The sequence below is a fragment of the Acanthochromis polyacanthus genome, chromosome 22, assembly GCF_021347895.1.
Source record: "Acanthochromis polyacanthus isolate Apoly-LR-REF ecotype Palm Island chromosome 22, KAUST_Apoly_ChrSc, whole genome shotgun sequence".
NCBI classification, from domain to species: domain Eukaryota; kingdom Metazoa; phylum Chordata; class Actinopteri; family Pomacentridae; genus Acanthochromis; species Acanthochromis polyacanthus.
This window is the reverse complement of record NC_067134.1, coordinates 6,265,408-6,281,520: the sequence shown is the minus strand read 5'-3', so window position 1 is coordinate 6,281,520 and position 16,113 is coordinate 6,265,408. Positions and strand designations below refer to the sequence as shown.

The 16,113-nt window shown below is 43.2% G+C and overlaps 1 protein-coding gene across 1 annotated transcript; it reads right to left on the bottom strand.

Moving 5' to 3' along the window:
- Positions 1–2: 2 nt before the first annotated feature.
- On the bottom strand, positions 3–11,937 carry f2 (coagulation factor II (thrombin)). The gene is made up of 15 exons (XM_022222131.2): positions 11,792–11,937; positions 10,941–11,021; positions 10,410–10,489; positions 10,300–10,324; positions 9,060–9,125; positions 8,882–8,990; positions 7,810–7,946; positions 6,235–6,528; positions 6,045–6,161; positions 4,787–4,913; positions 3,227–3,394; positions 2,971–3,144; positions 833–1,011; positions 524–594; positions 3–222 (listed from the first exon to the last, which is right to left on the bottom strand). The coding sequence occupies exons 1-15, from the start codon at positions 11,859–11,861 to the stop codon at positions 70–72; spliced, it is 1,851 nt and encodes a 616-aa protein (XP_022077823.1). The 5' UTR covers positions 11,862–11,937; the 3' UTR covers positions 3–69.
- Between the last annotated feature and the right edge of the window lie 4,176 nt (positions 11,938–16,113).

The window sequence follows — 16,113 nt, the reverse complement described above, 5'->3', positions numbered from 1 at the left end:
GGTGAGATGTGGATAAACTTTATTAGCAGCTTGCTGCTCTGACAGGAAATGATGTCATCTGGTTTCTGTCTAGTCGTCGTCTCCTCCCGTCTTCTCGATAACTTTCCTCATCCACCTGCTCATCCTGAACAGGTGAGTGTAGAAGCCGTACTTTCCGTCGCGGTCGCAGCCTTCTCCCCACGACACCACGCCCACCTGGTACCAGCGGTTCTCTGCCGGGTACTAAACAGAACACAGGAGGGTTCTTCAGTCTGCTGCTGTCATCGTTTAGAACATGGAAACAGGCTGTTTAAAGGCTATTAATGGTCATAATAAGATATTTATACAACAAAATCTGAAATATTTCTCCCAGATATTACAGAAACACTTTTCAGGAAATATCTGATGTCAGATTGTGACTGTTGGACAAACCACAGATCAGTTTCAGTTCTGTTTTGTTTCCATACTTTAGGATGCTTGAGTGGTTAATAACCAGTCTTATGTAGAACAATAAATGTTCTTCTGTCAGGATGAAGGTTCTCACCTTCATCACAAACGGTCCACCGCTGTCTCCCTCACAGGCGTCGCCTCGTTGGCTGTCTTCTGGTTTATATCCTGAAACACAGCGTCTGTATTTAGACTGACCCAGGACCGTAAACCATCCTGATACTGACTGACAGATCAAACCAACCAGACCCTCAAAGTAGCACTGGAGGATAAATCAACAGTTTCAGAGGATCCACCGTCTGGAGAACATGTGTGAACCTTTAAGTAGTTCAATTTAACCTTTTCCATCCTTAGTAAAAAGTCAACATGCAGTTTCTTGCTAAGTGAACAAATGGAGAAGTGTTACCAGCACAGAACATGTTGTTGGTGATCCGGACTGAGGTGGAGGTTCTGCAGATGTCCTGGTCCACGATTGGTAGATGGATCTGCTGGAGGACTGTGGGTAAATTTCTTGCTGCTGGGTTCCAGGTTTCCTTCAGGTTTCCCCAACCGGTCACTCGTCCCTTAAAGCCTTCAGTCATCAGACTGGCAGGAAAACAACAATCAGAGGGTCAGAAACTCGTCAACAGGAAACACAATCGTACGAACGTTACTGGATTTTACATGAAGTCAGACCCGTGTTCACATTTGATGTTTCCTCCTGAAGATCTAAAGGTGGACAACAGATCCAGGACAACCTGGATCTAGCTTGACGATTGCAATTCCTTATTATCGGGTTGTCCAAATAGCTCAAACATCTACAGTTGATCCAAAACACTGCTGCGAGAGTACTGACAGGACTTAGCAAAAGAGATCATATTTCCCCTATACTTGCTTCTCTTCACTGGCTTCCTGTTAAATCCAGAATAGAATTTAAAATCCTTCTGACATATAAAGCTCTTAATAACCAATCTCCATCATATCTTAAAGATCTGATAGTACCTTATTATCCTAGTAGAACTCTTGGCTCTCAAACTGCAGGCTCACTTATTCCTAGAATTTCTAAAAGTAGAATGGGAGGCAGAGCCTTCAGTTATCAGCTCCTCTCCTGTGGAACCTGCTCCCAGTTTGGGTTCTGGAGGCAGACACCCTCTCTATTTTTAAGACCAGGCTTAAAACGTTCCTTTTTGACAAATCTTATAGTTGGGGCTGACTGGGTGACCCACAGGGGTTCGGCTTGTGTCTTCATTGCACAGCTGACTCCCTCTTGGACGTCCCTTCGTTCTGCCTCTAGTCATGCTGCTATAGGCCTATAGGCTGCTGGGGGACTTCTCTTGACGCACTGAGCCCTTCTCTATCTACCTTTACATTTAATATGTATACCGTTATTGCAGTACATTCACTCTGTTTCCCCCTGTGCTATTTCTCCGAGTGTCCCTGGTCCCAGAGCTGGATGCTTCAGATCTGCGGTTGATGTTCCACCAGCTGGTCCAGTCTCCACCATGTCCACTGTGGGATGCTGTTGCTGACCTTCCTCCAGCCCTCTGCTTCCAACTCCCTTTTCCACCAGTCAATTCTGCATTGCCTTCACTATACTATTATGCTAACTTACATACTGTTTGAATTTTACTGCTAGCTATATATGAAGTATGTTTAATGTCAGAGCCGTACATCATCAGAGTAAACTATGAGTCAGTTTTCAATGTTAGCTTATACTTTGTCTGTGTCACATATCCTGTCATGCATGTATCCAAATGTGTGTTGTGTTTTCCTTGCTTTCCCACCCCTCCCTCTTCTCCCATCCCTCCCCCTTGCCCTCTTCTGTCCCTCTCAACCCCCCCGGCCAGCAGGCAGATGGGTCCCCCCTATATAGAGCCGGGTTCTGCTCGAGGTTTCTTCCCTGTTAAAAGGGTGTTTTTCCTTGCCACTGTCGCCTTTGGGCTTGCTCTGGGGGTCAGGCATTTGGGTTCTGTAAAGCATCTTGAGACGATTTGACTGTAATTGACGCTATATAAATAAAATTGAATTGAATTGAATCTTTAATTCAGGGTTCACAGGAAAACATGCTCTGTTGAACTCTCACTTCCTGTTCTTTTTTCTCCTGACTGAATGAAGCTGTTGTTGGTTTAACTGAATAAATCCAGAGACCTTCTACCAGAACCACCTGAACTGTCTGTAGCTCTGAGCTCCTCATCTGACGAAGCTCAACGTTCCTCAATCTTCTAGGCACTATAAGTTCACCAGGTTTGAGGGCATTCTTTGTTTCAGATCTATAATTTTCTGGTAGAAGACCTTTGCTCTGGTGGAGAATGATTTTAGGTTTGCTGGAGTTTTGCTTACTAAAAGTGTCAATGAAAGACCTTGCTGAAACACTGAACTATGTCTGAACCCCTTCAGGGACGGTTCAGTCCAATTACGCAGTGACTGGTTTACTGGAAGTATTTGAGTTTTAGTAGGATTCAGGCTTTTCAGCCCATCGTTAGTGTCCAGGACGTCTCCAACAGGTCATACCTCTGGATTAGTTAGGTTAGTTCGGAACATTGTCTGTTTCTGTGTTTGTCTTACAACTTGGCGACCTTCTTGTTGGGGAGACAGACCGGGTGGATCTGATCAGTGAATTTTACTGGTCGTCTCATGTGCAGCAAGGCGATGTCTCGATTCAGGTTTTCCTTCCAGTTGTACTTGGGGTGGACGATGATTTCATCGATGGCGACGATCTTCTCAACTCCACGCTCAAACCTGAGAAGATATCCCATCAGCTGTCTGTAGTAACATGGATCACATAGACGATGTGAACATTAGAACCCAGGTGGCATCTTACTTGGCTCGGTTGTGTTTTCCCAGACGGACCAGGATGTCGTTGGTGGTGAAGTTCTTGTTCCAGGGCGGGTACAGGATGCAGTGGGCTGCAGTGAGGATCCACTCATCACTGATCAGACTGGCTCCACACAGCAGCTCCTGTGGGCTGCGTTTGTACAGCATCACTTGCCTGTCAACAGGAACACCTGATTATTATGGGATTAATGAACACTGACATGTTATCAGTTTTATTAAAGTCTGTGTTGTTGGGATTGTTGCTCGTCTAGTTTTATCAATCATCTCTTAGATATTGTAGCATCTATCTGTTTATATAAATGTATGATTTGGTTATTGAAATTATGATGATTTTATTGTGGATGCTCCTCAATGAAGAGATGACACAGGTAGATCAAGTTAAGGGTACTTTAATACAGACGAGCTCATGATCCAGGCATCATGCGGTAAATGGACAATGGATGTTCTGAGTAAGATTATATAGGTCTTGTGGACCCACCTGCATATAGTTTACATTAAGACACGTAGAGAGAGGGCCCCAAGTCTCGACTTACTGGCACCATACTCAGCTAGAATAAACATTTAACATATGGTTTTCATTCTCCCTTACATTCTTAGAGGCCAAAGAAAACATGTACCCCAGAAAAACACATACCATCAGTTATTTTCTTATAGATGTGGTTACCATGGTGATGGCCTGTCATAGGTGTGGTTACCATGGTGCTGACGCCTGTTATAGGTGTGGTTACCATGGTGGTGATGCCTGTTATAGGTGTGGTTACCATGGTGCTGACACCTGTTATAGATGTGATTACTATGGTCAAGGCCTGCTATAGGTGTGGTTACCATGGTGCTGAGGCCTGTTATAGGTGTGCTTACCATGGTGATGGCCTGTTATACGTGTGGTTGCCATGGTAATAGCCTGTTATAGATGTGGTTAACATGGTGATAGCCTGTTATAGGTGTGGTTACCATGGTGATAGCCTGTCATAGGTGTGGTTACCATGGTGACGGCTTGTTATAGGTGTGGTTACCATGGTGATGACGCCTGTTATAGGTGTGGTTACCATGGTGCTGATGCCTGTTATAGATGTGATTACTATTGTGATGGCCTGCTATAGATGTGGTTACCATGGTGATGATGCCTGTTATAGGTGTGGTTACCATGGTGATGGCCTGTTATACGTGTGGTTGCCATGGTAATAGCCTGTTATAGATGTGGTTACCATAGTGATGGCCTGTCATAGGTGTGGTTACCATGGTGATGGCCTGTTATACGTTCGGTTGCCATGGTGATAGCCTGTTATAGATGTGGTTAACATGGTGATGGCCTGTTATAGGTGTGGTTACCATGGTGATGGGCTGTTATAGGTGCGGTTACCACGGTGATAGCCTGTTACAGGTGTGGTTACCATGGTGACAGCTTGTTATAGGTGTGGTTGCCATTGTAATAGCCTGTTATAGGTGTGGTTACCCTGGTGATAGCCTGTTATAGGTGTAGTTACCATGGTGATAGCCTGTTATAGGTGTGGTTACCATGGTGATAGCCTGTTATAGTTATAGTTACCATGGTGCTGAGGCGTCCTCGGCATCGTCGCCTCCAACGATACGTTTCTCTCTGTAGGACGCCAGCAGCTCGTCCTCCTTGGCGTCCGTCTTGCCCTTCTTTTCAAACAGGGGGCGCTGTCCACAGTCTGAAACACAACCAGCCAGTAAGCCAGTCAGGAAGATGGGTAACTAACAAGTACATAACCAGTCAGTAGGTCAATAAACCGCTAACATAAGCTGGGCAACTGAACCTGTATATCTGATGATGACAAGACAGTTCAGGAATCAGCTGTTAAGCAACCAGTTAAACAGTCATTAAACCAGTGTCCTGTCTCACACTTTCACTCAAGCAGGTAGTCAACCAATTTACCAACTAGTTTCTGAGTCAGCACCAGATTAAATAAACTAGCCAGTTAATTATCTAATGACATTATGCCCAGAGTGTTTGGTAAACAGATATCTAGTCACCTAAGAGCTGAGAAACCAGTAAACCAGTTAGTAAAGCTGTAAACAGCCATCACACCAGTAATTTAAATGGTCAGTGAAGCAGATCCAACCCTAACCCAATCAACTGAACCATCAGTTAAGGAGCCAGGTAACTAGGAGTCAGTTAACCATAGTAACCAGTTAGTCTGCCAGTTTAATCACTACTAACCACTTAATGAGTTTCCTCCATTTCTTTTTAAAGCTATAAACTTCCTGCTAACCTGGCTCTAAACCAGCTAACCAGTTAATTATCTCATCTGACACTAAATAAACCTTTAGTAAGTTTCAGAAAATGAATAAAAAACTCATTGGTTGTGGAATCAACCAGGTCCAAACAAGTGTTCCTTTTCCAGTCAATCAACCAGACTATTGACTGGTTAGTTGTATTAACTTCTTCATGACTAGTTAACTGACCAGTAGATGACTGGTTAGTTGTATTACCTGCTTCATGACTAGTTAACTGTCCTACCAGTAGATGACTGGTTAGTTGTTTTACCTGCTTTATGACTAGTTTACTCTGACCTGTAGAAGTGTGTTACTGCTGGACCTCATCATGATGTTTGCTCTTTATCTCCTCCATATCTATGTTTTAGAATAAAATGCTTTTTGGTGCTAAATTGGTGCTGAGGTCCACTTCATGCTGCAGCTCCTGAACCTTCATGTACCAGATCTGGAGGCTGATATGGGATGTGAGCTGCATTAGAAGCTATAATAACCCCTGTAGAGCCTGAGAGGAACCATAAGGAGAACTAGAAATGAATCTGAAGTCACAGGTTGTAGAAGTAACTCACCGCTCTCTCCTTGTCCAAATGTTCGTGGGTTGAAGAAGAGTTTCTTGGCGGGCCCCAAGACGGATCGCTCCATGCCTCCGGTTTCCGTCGTCTGTTCTCCACCAACCAGAGGATCGTCTGGGAGACGTTCAGGAGCAGTTAGATAAACACCAACTCTTCCGTGACAGTAGATTGTGTGTTTGAACTTTACCACACAGTTCCAGGTCACAGTAGTCGACTGTGATGTTTCCAGAGACGTCCACATAGCACCAGGGGCCCTCGGGGTCGTTGTCAGGGTTCCTGCACTTGTTGCTCAACAGAATGACCTCAGGGATGAACTCTTTGTCCTGGCTGAGGGCCGTTGCTTCCGGTGACGACCACTGCAGACAGGTGTGGCCTCCCAAGGTGACGTCCAGGTCGCCAACGTAGTCGATGCCATAGCTGGGTAAACACTCTGTATTTCTGACCGACTTAGGGGTCACAGTAGGGGGGACAAAGTCCTCACCTTGAAGGAGAAGACAGGAAATGGAGGTGTGAGTGCTGCAGCAGCACCAACAAGATGATGTAGTGATACGACAGGTGATGTAGTGATGCTACAGGTGATTTAGTAGTACTACAGGTGATGCAGTGGTACTACAGGTGATGTAGGGGTACTACAGGTGATGTAGTGATGCTACAGGTGATGTAGTGGTACTACAGGTGATGCAGGGGTACTACAGGTGATGTAGGGGTACTACAGGTGATGTAGTGATGCTACAGGTGATGTAGTGGTACTACAGGTGATGTGAAGATACTACAGGTGATGTAGGAACAGGTGATGTAGTGGTACTAGAGATGATGTAATGGTACTACAGGTGATGTGGGGATACTACAGATGATGTAGTGGTACTACAGGTAATGCAGTGATACTACAGCTCAGTCCCAAACCGCCCCCTACACACTCCCCCTCCACTACCGAGTGTCACTCCAAAAGAAGTCACACTCGCAGCTGTGGAGGGCACTTTAATTGAAGGGGGAGGGTATAAATACGATCGTCAGGAATGGGACGCCCTGTCGCCTCACCGGAAAACGGAAGACGTCATCGCCATGGTAACACAAAGACGCCTACTGTCATGGCTGTAGCGCTGTGGCACAGGTTGCAACTAACAAGGATCGCTGCTGCTTCCAGAAGACGACAGCGTCCCACTTTTTTTTCACTCACGTTTTTTCCAATCCTATTATCTGGCATTTCAAATCCAACAAATGAATAAATGAATTCTGTCAGCTGTGTTCAAATTTTAAGGTGTCAGGGGGTGCACAATTAAATCAAACGTCAGCAGAGAAGAAGATTTGTTTCTTTTGATTTATCTTTTTACACCACTCTTTTTGTGATGTTCTGTCAGTGTGAAAAAGGCGTGGGAGAAATAAAGGATGTGGAACTTAAATCGATATGTTGTTTCCTCCTCCATTTCGACGTTGCACTTCCTGAAAAAGTTGTCCAGAGTGAGCATCGATGCAGACTCGCGATTTAAGGGCTGAACAGTCCACTCCCCCTCCGCACTACGAGGTTTGGGATGGCCCTTAATATGGAGGACCCTCCACGGGAACGCACAAACGGAGGGGTAGTGTGTAGGGGTAGTGTGTAGGGATAGTGTGTAGGGGGCGGTTTGGGACTGAGCCTACAGGTAATGTGGTGGTACTACAGGTGATGTAGGGATACTACAGGTGATGTAGTGGTACGACAGGTAGGATGAACGTGGATGGAGGGACAGTTTATACTAAGGCAGCGGTATGAGTGGACACTTGCCACATGTTGGGACCCTGCATATCTCTTTCTGGACCGTGGGGTCTTGGGTGAAACACCAAGGGCCATCTGGATTCTTGTCAGGGTTCCTACAGAAGTTCTCCACCAGAATGCTGTTTGGCTCTGAAACATTATACTCCCTGCAGACAACCAGGTAAACACACAGGTAAACAGGTAAACCAGACTAAAGTTAGATCTGTCAACCAATCAGTGTGTTTCTCCATTAGTTAACTACATAATTAATTAGTTGTAGGGACTCATTATTAATCTGTTTGATTACTGGGTTATTAGTTATTTAACTGTCTGGACCTTTGATCTTTAGTCAGCTGTTTAGTTAGTAGCCTAACCCTAAATCTGTATTTGTTCTTCTGTTTGTCTGCTCATTAAATTCATTAGTTAATTGGTTTATATGTTCACTTGATGGCTCCTCTTTGTTGAGTGAGTTAGTTCGTTAGTTAGTTTATATGTTCAATAGACGGCTCCTCTTTGTTTAGTTAGTTAGCTGTTAATCAGGTCTTTAGTCTGGTTTATTTATATCTTAGCTTAATGTCCCTCATTTTTTGTTAGTTCTTTAGTGTGGTTAGTTTGTTGGTTGAGTTGGTAGTTAAGTGTTGGTTATTCTGTTTAGTTTCATCATGTTGGTTCCTCACTAACTTGTTCTTTCTGTACTTAATCCACCTGCTGGTTACTTTAATTTATTATTCCACTGATGAAGTTGTTGCTCGGTTGGTTGCGGTGCAGTTCCTAAGTTAACTACTGGTTTATTGGTTCAGTTTTCGGTCATTGATTGTTCAATAATTAGACAGTTCCATAATTTGTGCTATTAGTTAACATTTTTAAAGGGTCGGATCAGTTATCTCTTCATCAGGTCTAGTTAGTTCCATGGGTTAGTTACCGGTAGATGGGGTGGGGGAAGCGATGCCTCCAGTGTTGACACATCTGACTCGTCTTTAGTTAACGTTTTTTTAAAGGTTGGATTAATCTCTTTGGTTCCTTCATCGGGTCTAGTTAGTTCCATGGGTAGTTGGATCAGTTATCTCTTCATCAGATCTAGTTAGTTTCATGGGTTAGTTACCGGTAGATGGGATGGGGGAAGCGATGCCTCCAGTGTTGACACATCCGACCAGTCTTTGTGATGTTGATGTTTCCTTCATAGTTCAGTCCCTGACCAGAGATGCACTGACCTGCGGAAACACACTGGGTCAGCATAACGTACGTCACATTCAGCTTTCCAATCATTTATTTATATTTACCTTCAATGCACTGTCTGACCAGGTTGATGTTTTCTGCTGTTCTCGTCATCTGAGTTCCCTTACAGTCTGCAGAACAGAAGTTTGGTGTTTGTTTACTTAGTCTGAGATGTTCTGGACTTTGATTCTGTTTGTGGTGCAGCTGAATAAACTCCACTTTACAAATAACATTAAAATTAAACCCTGCTCTTCTGCATGGACCCAGCTGAAGCTAAATGAATTCATTCAGGGGTAGAAGAGTCTGTTAAAACCGTTTTAGTTGTCTCCACTAGATTCTACAATCTGATGCCAAACTGGTCTAAATAAACACTAAACCAGCTGACAGAGCACTTCTGTTGGAAATGTTTGCTTAGCTGTGTTTCCAGTCTGTGTGCTAAGTTAAGCTAACTGCAGGGGAGACTGATTTAGTTTGTTGTAGTTCTGACTCTAACCCCTCCCAGAAGCTGCAACCAGCTGCAAAATGATGAGAATTAAATTTCATTTTCAACCAGTTCATTATGAATGGATGTTAATTTACTGAAATATGAGGCTTTTTGTTTTATCTAATAATCAGAAATAACCTAAATGCACAGATTTATTTTGAATAGAGCAACACAAACTCTTTATTCTACGATCGCCACCATCCACACCAGCAAGTGTTCACATGTAGCTCCGTAAAATCAGAGACAGTCAATGGGACTGAATACAAGATGAATTAAACAGCAGGTGGCACTAACTCTCCAATCAGCAGCATTAAAAGAAGCAAGTGGAAATCAGACCCATCTGTTATTTGTTTTATGTCCTAATAACTAGAAGGTTGTTGCTCCTTCATCGCTCCACACAGCTGGAGTTTCTCTGGAATCACGTTAAGATTCATTAGATTTATTTCAAACATCTGATTGAGCTGAAAGACAGATATTTCAAAAAGATAAAGACAAAGATGGCACTGACACTTAATCAGAAACAACCAGACAGTGTGTTTTTATTCTTATTAAACTAGTGCTTCCACTTTCTTTTGTCAAGTTAAGCTCAAAGGTTTAAAAATAATTAGTGGATTAATGGAGTAGATGATGGTGCAAATGAAAGCTTTCCTGATTTTCATTGACTTATTTGACAATAAACTGAGTGTCTCTGAGTCCTGGACTGTTGGTAATGTTTATACCGGAAATTATTGTTCAGGAGGTACTTACGCAGGTACTCCACCCTAAACCCTAATGTTTAAACTGGAACTAAACATGGGAGTCATTGTCCAGCAGGTACTTACCTAGGTACTTCTCCCAGAAGGTCTCCTGGAGGAACACAGTGAGTTCTGTGGTTAAACTGGAACCTGATGTTAGAACTGTTCTAAGGGATGAAGACAAACTGAAATTGTACCGTTTTATCCGTCTGTTCGAACACCTCTCTGGCTTCTTCATGATCGCAGATTTCCTCCACACACTCCCGCTCCAGGTTCCCTGACACACGAAAACACACAAAGATGCACACAAGTCATGGACACACTATGACACACATGACAGTCTGTGTGGTTGTGTGTTTAATAATAATACATTTTATTTGGCAGCACCTTTCACAACACCCAAGGTCACTTTACAGAGGATTAAAAAAAATTATGTGTCATCATTCTGTTTCTCCTTGACTGACTTCCCAAAAGAACCAATCAGAGTGGAGTTTGGTCCGTCAGAACCAATCAGAGCAGACCTTTAATCCACCTAAAGTTCTTCTTCTTCTCCTCTACAACAAACTTCTAACATGCTGTAAAACAGGAAGTCTTTGTCCAGTAGGTGGCATCATTTTGGTCTGCTTTATTTTTAATTTTTTAATCCGAATCCAACAGTCGTGGTTTCATATTGAGGCACCAGAAGCTGTAATAATAATGTAGTAATAATAATATAACAGGTATGTTACCTGGTTTCACCTCCTCAAAGATCTGATTGGCTCTTCGGTTTCGGACTAAAACTTGCGACGCCAGGTGGCTGTTGAGGAAAACTAGAAAAACAAGGAAAATCAGTCAACATGTTGACCAATCAGCTCCCACAAAGATGATGAACTGTTCTAGCCTTTAAACCAAACCAGGTCCATCATTTACCCCAGGACTGAAGTAGTTATAGTTTAGGTTAATCGTGGGGACGTTAACCAAGTATTCAGCTCCTTAGTAAAACTCACAGTACTGCGATAAAGAAGTACTGGACGTTAATCAAGTATTCAGCTCCTTAGTAAAACTCACAGTACTGCGATAAAGAAGTACGGTTAGGATTAAGGCTACGGGTTAGTTAGGTTTGATGTTAAGGGTTAGTTAGGCTTAAGGGTAGGGTTATGTTTGGGTTAATTAGGGTTAAGGTTGGGTTAGCCAGGGTTAAGGGTAGGATTAGGGTTGGGTTAGTTGGTGTTAAAGAATAGGTTCGAGTTGCCAATGAGGATTGAGGAAGACATTTGGAGAACATAAAAACTAAAGATTAGAAATAGAAAAGTGGACTGACTTTTGTTGACTTATCAGGAAATCTGAACTCTTTATCTGACATCAGAACAAATATTGTACTCCAACTTAGAAGTAATCAGATTACTGTAAAATGGTTTATCATTTTGTGTTTCTGTATTTACTGTGAATAAACTCAAAGCTGTGCAGATTGATTCATGAGTACAGCTTTAACTAAGATTACTGTCACTACTAGCATTTGTACTACTACTACTTTACTACAACCAGCACCTGTACTAGCACTACTAGCAGAGCTAGGAAGAACACAACAAGGGTTTCGTACCATTGGTAGCCACACAGCTGTGCAGGAGAAGCAGCAGAACAACGGCTGCTTTAGATGTTGGTTCTATCATGATCCAGACCTCCGAGCAGAACCTCAGAACCAGATCTAGCAGTCTTCAGTGTGTGTCGCCTCTCTGTCCTCTGTGGGGGAATATTGACCAAAGGGTCAAAGTATGAGTCGTCTGATGTTCAGCGTGGGTTTTCCACATGTTTACTGAACTCAACGTCCACTCAGTAGGTCATCCTACTGCAGTTAAAAACTGGTATTTGCAATGTCTGTTCATCAACTCATCGTTTTAATTCATAAATCATTTCTAAAATGTAAAAAGTCATGAAAGTCATAATTTCTCACAATCACAAGAGGTGGAAGAAGCCCTCAGACTTTCAGGTAAAAATACTGTAGTCTTGAAATACAAGCTAAAGTTCTGACAAATGCACAAAAGCAACAACAATGAGACACAAACAACTCTGGTTTGATCAGCAAGAAGACACACGTCAGAAAACATGGACAGCAAAGGAATCACAGAGACACAAAACAACTACAAAGACACAATAAAGACCCAATAAAGACATAAAACAACCCCAAAGACACAATAAAGGCACCAAACAATCACAAAGACACAATAACGACACAAAACAACCAGAGACACAATAACGACACAAAACAACCACAAAGACACAATAAAGACACAAAACAACCCCAAAGACACAATAAAGGCACCAAACAATCACAAAGACACAATAGACACAAAACAACCACAAAGACACAATAAAGATACAAAAAAGTCACAAAACAACTACAGAGACACAATAAAGACACAAAACAACCACAAAGACACAATAAAGGCACCAAACAATCACAAAGACACAATAACAACACAAAACAACCAGAGACACAATAAAGACACAATACAACCCCAAAGACACAATAAAGGCACCAAACAATCACAAAGACACAATAGACACAAAACAACCACAAAGACACAATAAAGATACAAAAAAGTCACAAAACAACTACAGAGACACAATAAAGACACAAAACAGCCACAATGACACAATAAAGACACAACAAACACACAACAAAGACACCAAACAACCACAAAGATGTAATACAGACACAAAACAAAGAGATTACAGACACCCCTTAGAACACAGATTTCATTATATTCTGTCTCCACAGCTTGTTGCATCATCTGTTGTGTCTGACATCCTAAAATAAAAACATTCTGCTACTTTTGAGTTCCACTCTGAGACATTTGTGAGGAAAAGAAGAGGACAGAAACCTGCTGCTCGTCTCCTCTGAGTTTAACAATCAGCATTATTCTGTCTTAGTTTATGTCCCAAGCAGGGTTCCCTCCAGACACCTGGAGTTCTTTGTCTCCTGAGCAGCCCCGAAATAGGTTCTGTAGGGACGGTTCCACGAAGAGGTTCTGCAGGGATAGTTCCTCAGAGAGCTTCTATAGGGACGGTTCCTCCAAGAGGGTCTGTAGGGACGGTTACAAAGGGACGGTTCTACAGGGACAGTTCTAAAGGGAGGATTCTATAGGGACGGTTCCAAAAGGACGGTTTTAGAGGGAGGATTCTACAGGGACAGTTCTATGTGGACATTTCTATAGGAACGGTTCTATAGGGATGATTCTATATGGACGGTTCTTGTAATTGCAACAAAGGCTTGAGTTTTCCTAAAACAGCCTTAAGTACCTCTGTATCTCTGAAAGTCATCAGAATGGAATTTTAAAGGAAACATGAGTCTGGTTTGGGTTACTGTCTGAATACAGTTTATTGATCCACCTTCTGTGTGACTCTTAGATCAAATATTTACCTGCAGATACTGAGGTGAAAGTCTTACAGCAGAGTTGTTGAGCTCGTATCATGCAGACAAAGAGCTGAACAGTTTGAGTATCAGGTTACAGCTTTAATAAAGTCACCTACAGACTGTTAAGTCCAAGATTTTTTGGATTTTATGCTTTCTCTGCCCACCACCAAGTTAAAGCTGTTGAGGCTAAAAATCTGCTGTCTCATGTTTCAGGAGAGCTAACGCTGCCCCCTTGTGGCTAGTCGTAAATGTTTCTGTTTGGTTCTTTAAGAAGTTTCAACTTCATCCAGTAGACTTTCTTCGCCCTCTTTCAAAGACTTGAGTTGCTCTAAAAGAGTTAGGGGTTGGGTTAGGGTTAGGTTAGGGGATGACCCAACTCCCCCAAGGGGGTGTTGGGGTTTGCACAGGCACAGGGGCTGTTTTTCTTTGTTCTTGTGCATTGTATTTAAAAAGTAAATGCTGTGTGTTGAATATATGTTGGCCTGACAATGCACTCTTGAATCTACAGGACTGCCTCCAGCACACAGACTGGGACCTTTTTGAACACCAGGAACTGGACACATTGACAGGGACTACTGGAACTGTGTCTGTTGACAAAGTCATCCAGGTTTTTCCGAACCAGAAACCCTGGATGACCAGCCGGGTCCGCTCACTCCTCAAGGTCCACAATGCTGCTTTCAGGTCAGGTGACAAAGCTCTCTACAGTGCGGCTCAAGTTGACCTGAAAAAAAGGAATAAAGGAAGCCAAAGCGGACTATGAGAGGAGGATAGAGTCTCACTTCACCAGCAACAGACCAGGGAGGTGTGGCAGGGTCTGCAGAGCATCACAAACTTCAGAGGCTGTGATGTGACATCAGGAGACCCGAGAGTTGCTGTCAGAGGAGCTCAACTGCTTCTTTGTGTGGCCGGATGGTTTCTCCCTCCTTGCCACTGTGTGGCACAGGGTTAGAGTGAGAGGTGACGTCCCCCGCAGGGAACTGAATCTGGACTTCCGAAGGAGCCGACTGTGCACGGGCAATCCTAGCCCGAGGCCCAGGCTCCCGTGACCTCCCATGCCAACGCCTCTGTTCCCCGCTGGAGTCTCCATAAAAGTAACGTGGGGAGCGGGCTCTCCCTGGAGGGTCTCGCCTTCGCCAGAGAGGTTGTCCTCTGTCAGCCATATGCTGTCTGTCCATGTCTCCATTTTATTGTTGTGCATCATGGTGTCCATAATGTCTGTATTCATCCTGGCGTGTGCCATTGTGCCATCCATCACGCCCTTCATGTACGTCATATGTGTACTCGTGGTAAATGGTCTTGCTCTTATATAGCGCTTTTCTACTCATCAGAGTACTCAAAGCGCTTTTACAACAATTGCTCTCATTCACCCAGAAACACACACATTCACACACTAATGTGCAGGTTGCTAATCAACCTGCAACATCAGTCAGTATACATTCATACACCAGTGGAACAGTCACTGGTAGGCAATTCAGGGTTCAGAATCTTGCCCAAGGAAACTTCGGCATGCAGCACATGACTAGGCGAGAGCGGGAATCGAACCGCCAACCCTTCGATCATCGGACGACCCGCTCTACCACCTGAGCCACAGCCGCCCCGTATCTGTCCCTACCTCTGTCCCGATGTTGTACATTGTATGGTCGATAATATCCATATGCGTCCCGGCGTGTATCACTGTACCACTCATCCTGTCCACGTTCTTCATTTTTATAGTTGTGGTCTCTGTCCCTGTCTCTGTCAGGAGGCTGTTCACTATAGGGTCTATGGGGATGGCTAGTAACTACGTCATCGTGTCCAAAAACGTCACTTCCGTGTCCTACCAAACCAACGATATAATGGTGCTGTGTTGTGTCCCGTGTTGCAACAATAGAAATGATGTAAATAAAACGATATCCTTCTACCGCTTTCCTCTGGACGAAAAGGAGAAGAGAAGATGGCTGACACTGATAAGGTAAGTCGGATTTCTAATCTTAGAAAATACATTTAGCGCCGGGAGCTAACGTGCGCTAGCTTGTATTAGCCGCTTGAATCATGTTATCTTTTTGTGTTATGAGGAGTGTTTGGGCCACATTACAAAAGAAACTAAAAGTGGTCGAGATTAAAGTCTCTGATAATAAGTTTATACTTTTAATTTATAAGAATAAAGTCTGCCGAGGGAGACTTTTGTCCCAGTTTTGGGGACTTGGACTTGCTTGACCAATCTGCCCAAAATACTCGACTTGACTAGGATATGGGTCTATGTGACTTGGATTTAATTGAGTCCAATACTTGGACTGACTTGCTAAAAATGTTTGACTAAGATTGTTTTAACTGTTATGGATTCATGATTAGTGTAAAGAGATGCGTAGTTATTTACATATGCAAATTAGCCATGTGCTCCCGGCAGAAGTTAGCGCTAGAGTGTGCTGCTGGGAATCTTTAGAGTATACTTTTCAAATCTAACATAACAACTCTAACAAAGCCAAGTAAACGACATTTAACCTCACACAGATGATAAAGCTAGCTTT

Coding starts and splice junctions, on each gene's coding strand:
- f2 (XM_022222131.2), bottom strand. CDS start 11,861: ATGATAGAACCAACATCTAAAGCAGCCGTTGTTCTGCTGCTTCTCCTG. Junction 10,325..10,409: donor TCGAACAGACGGATAAAACG/GTACAATTTCAG, acceptor GTGTTCCTCCAG/GAGACCTTCTGGGAGAAGTA. Junction 8,991..9,059: donor GGTCAGACAGTGCATTGAAG/GTAAATATAAAT, acceptor GTGTTTCCGCAG/GTCAGTGCATCTCTGGTCAG.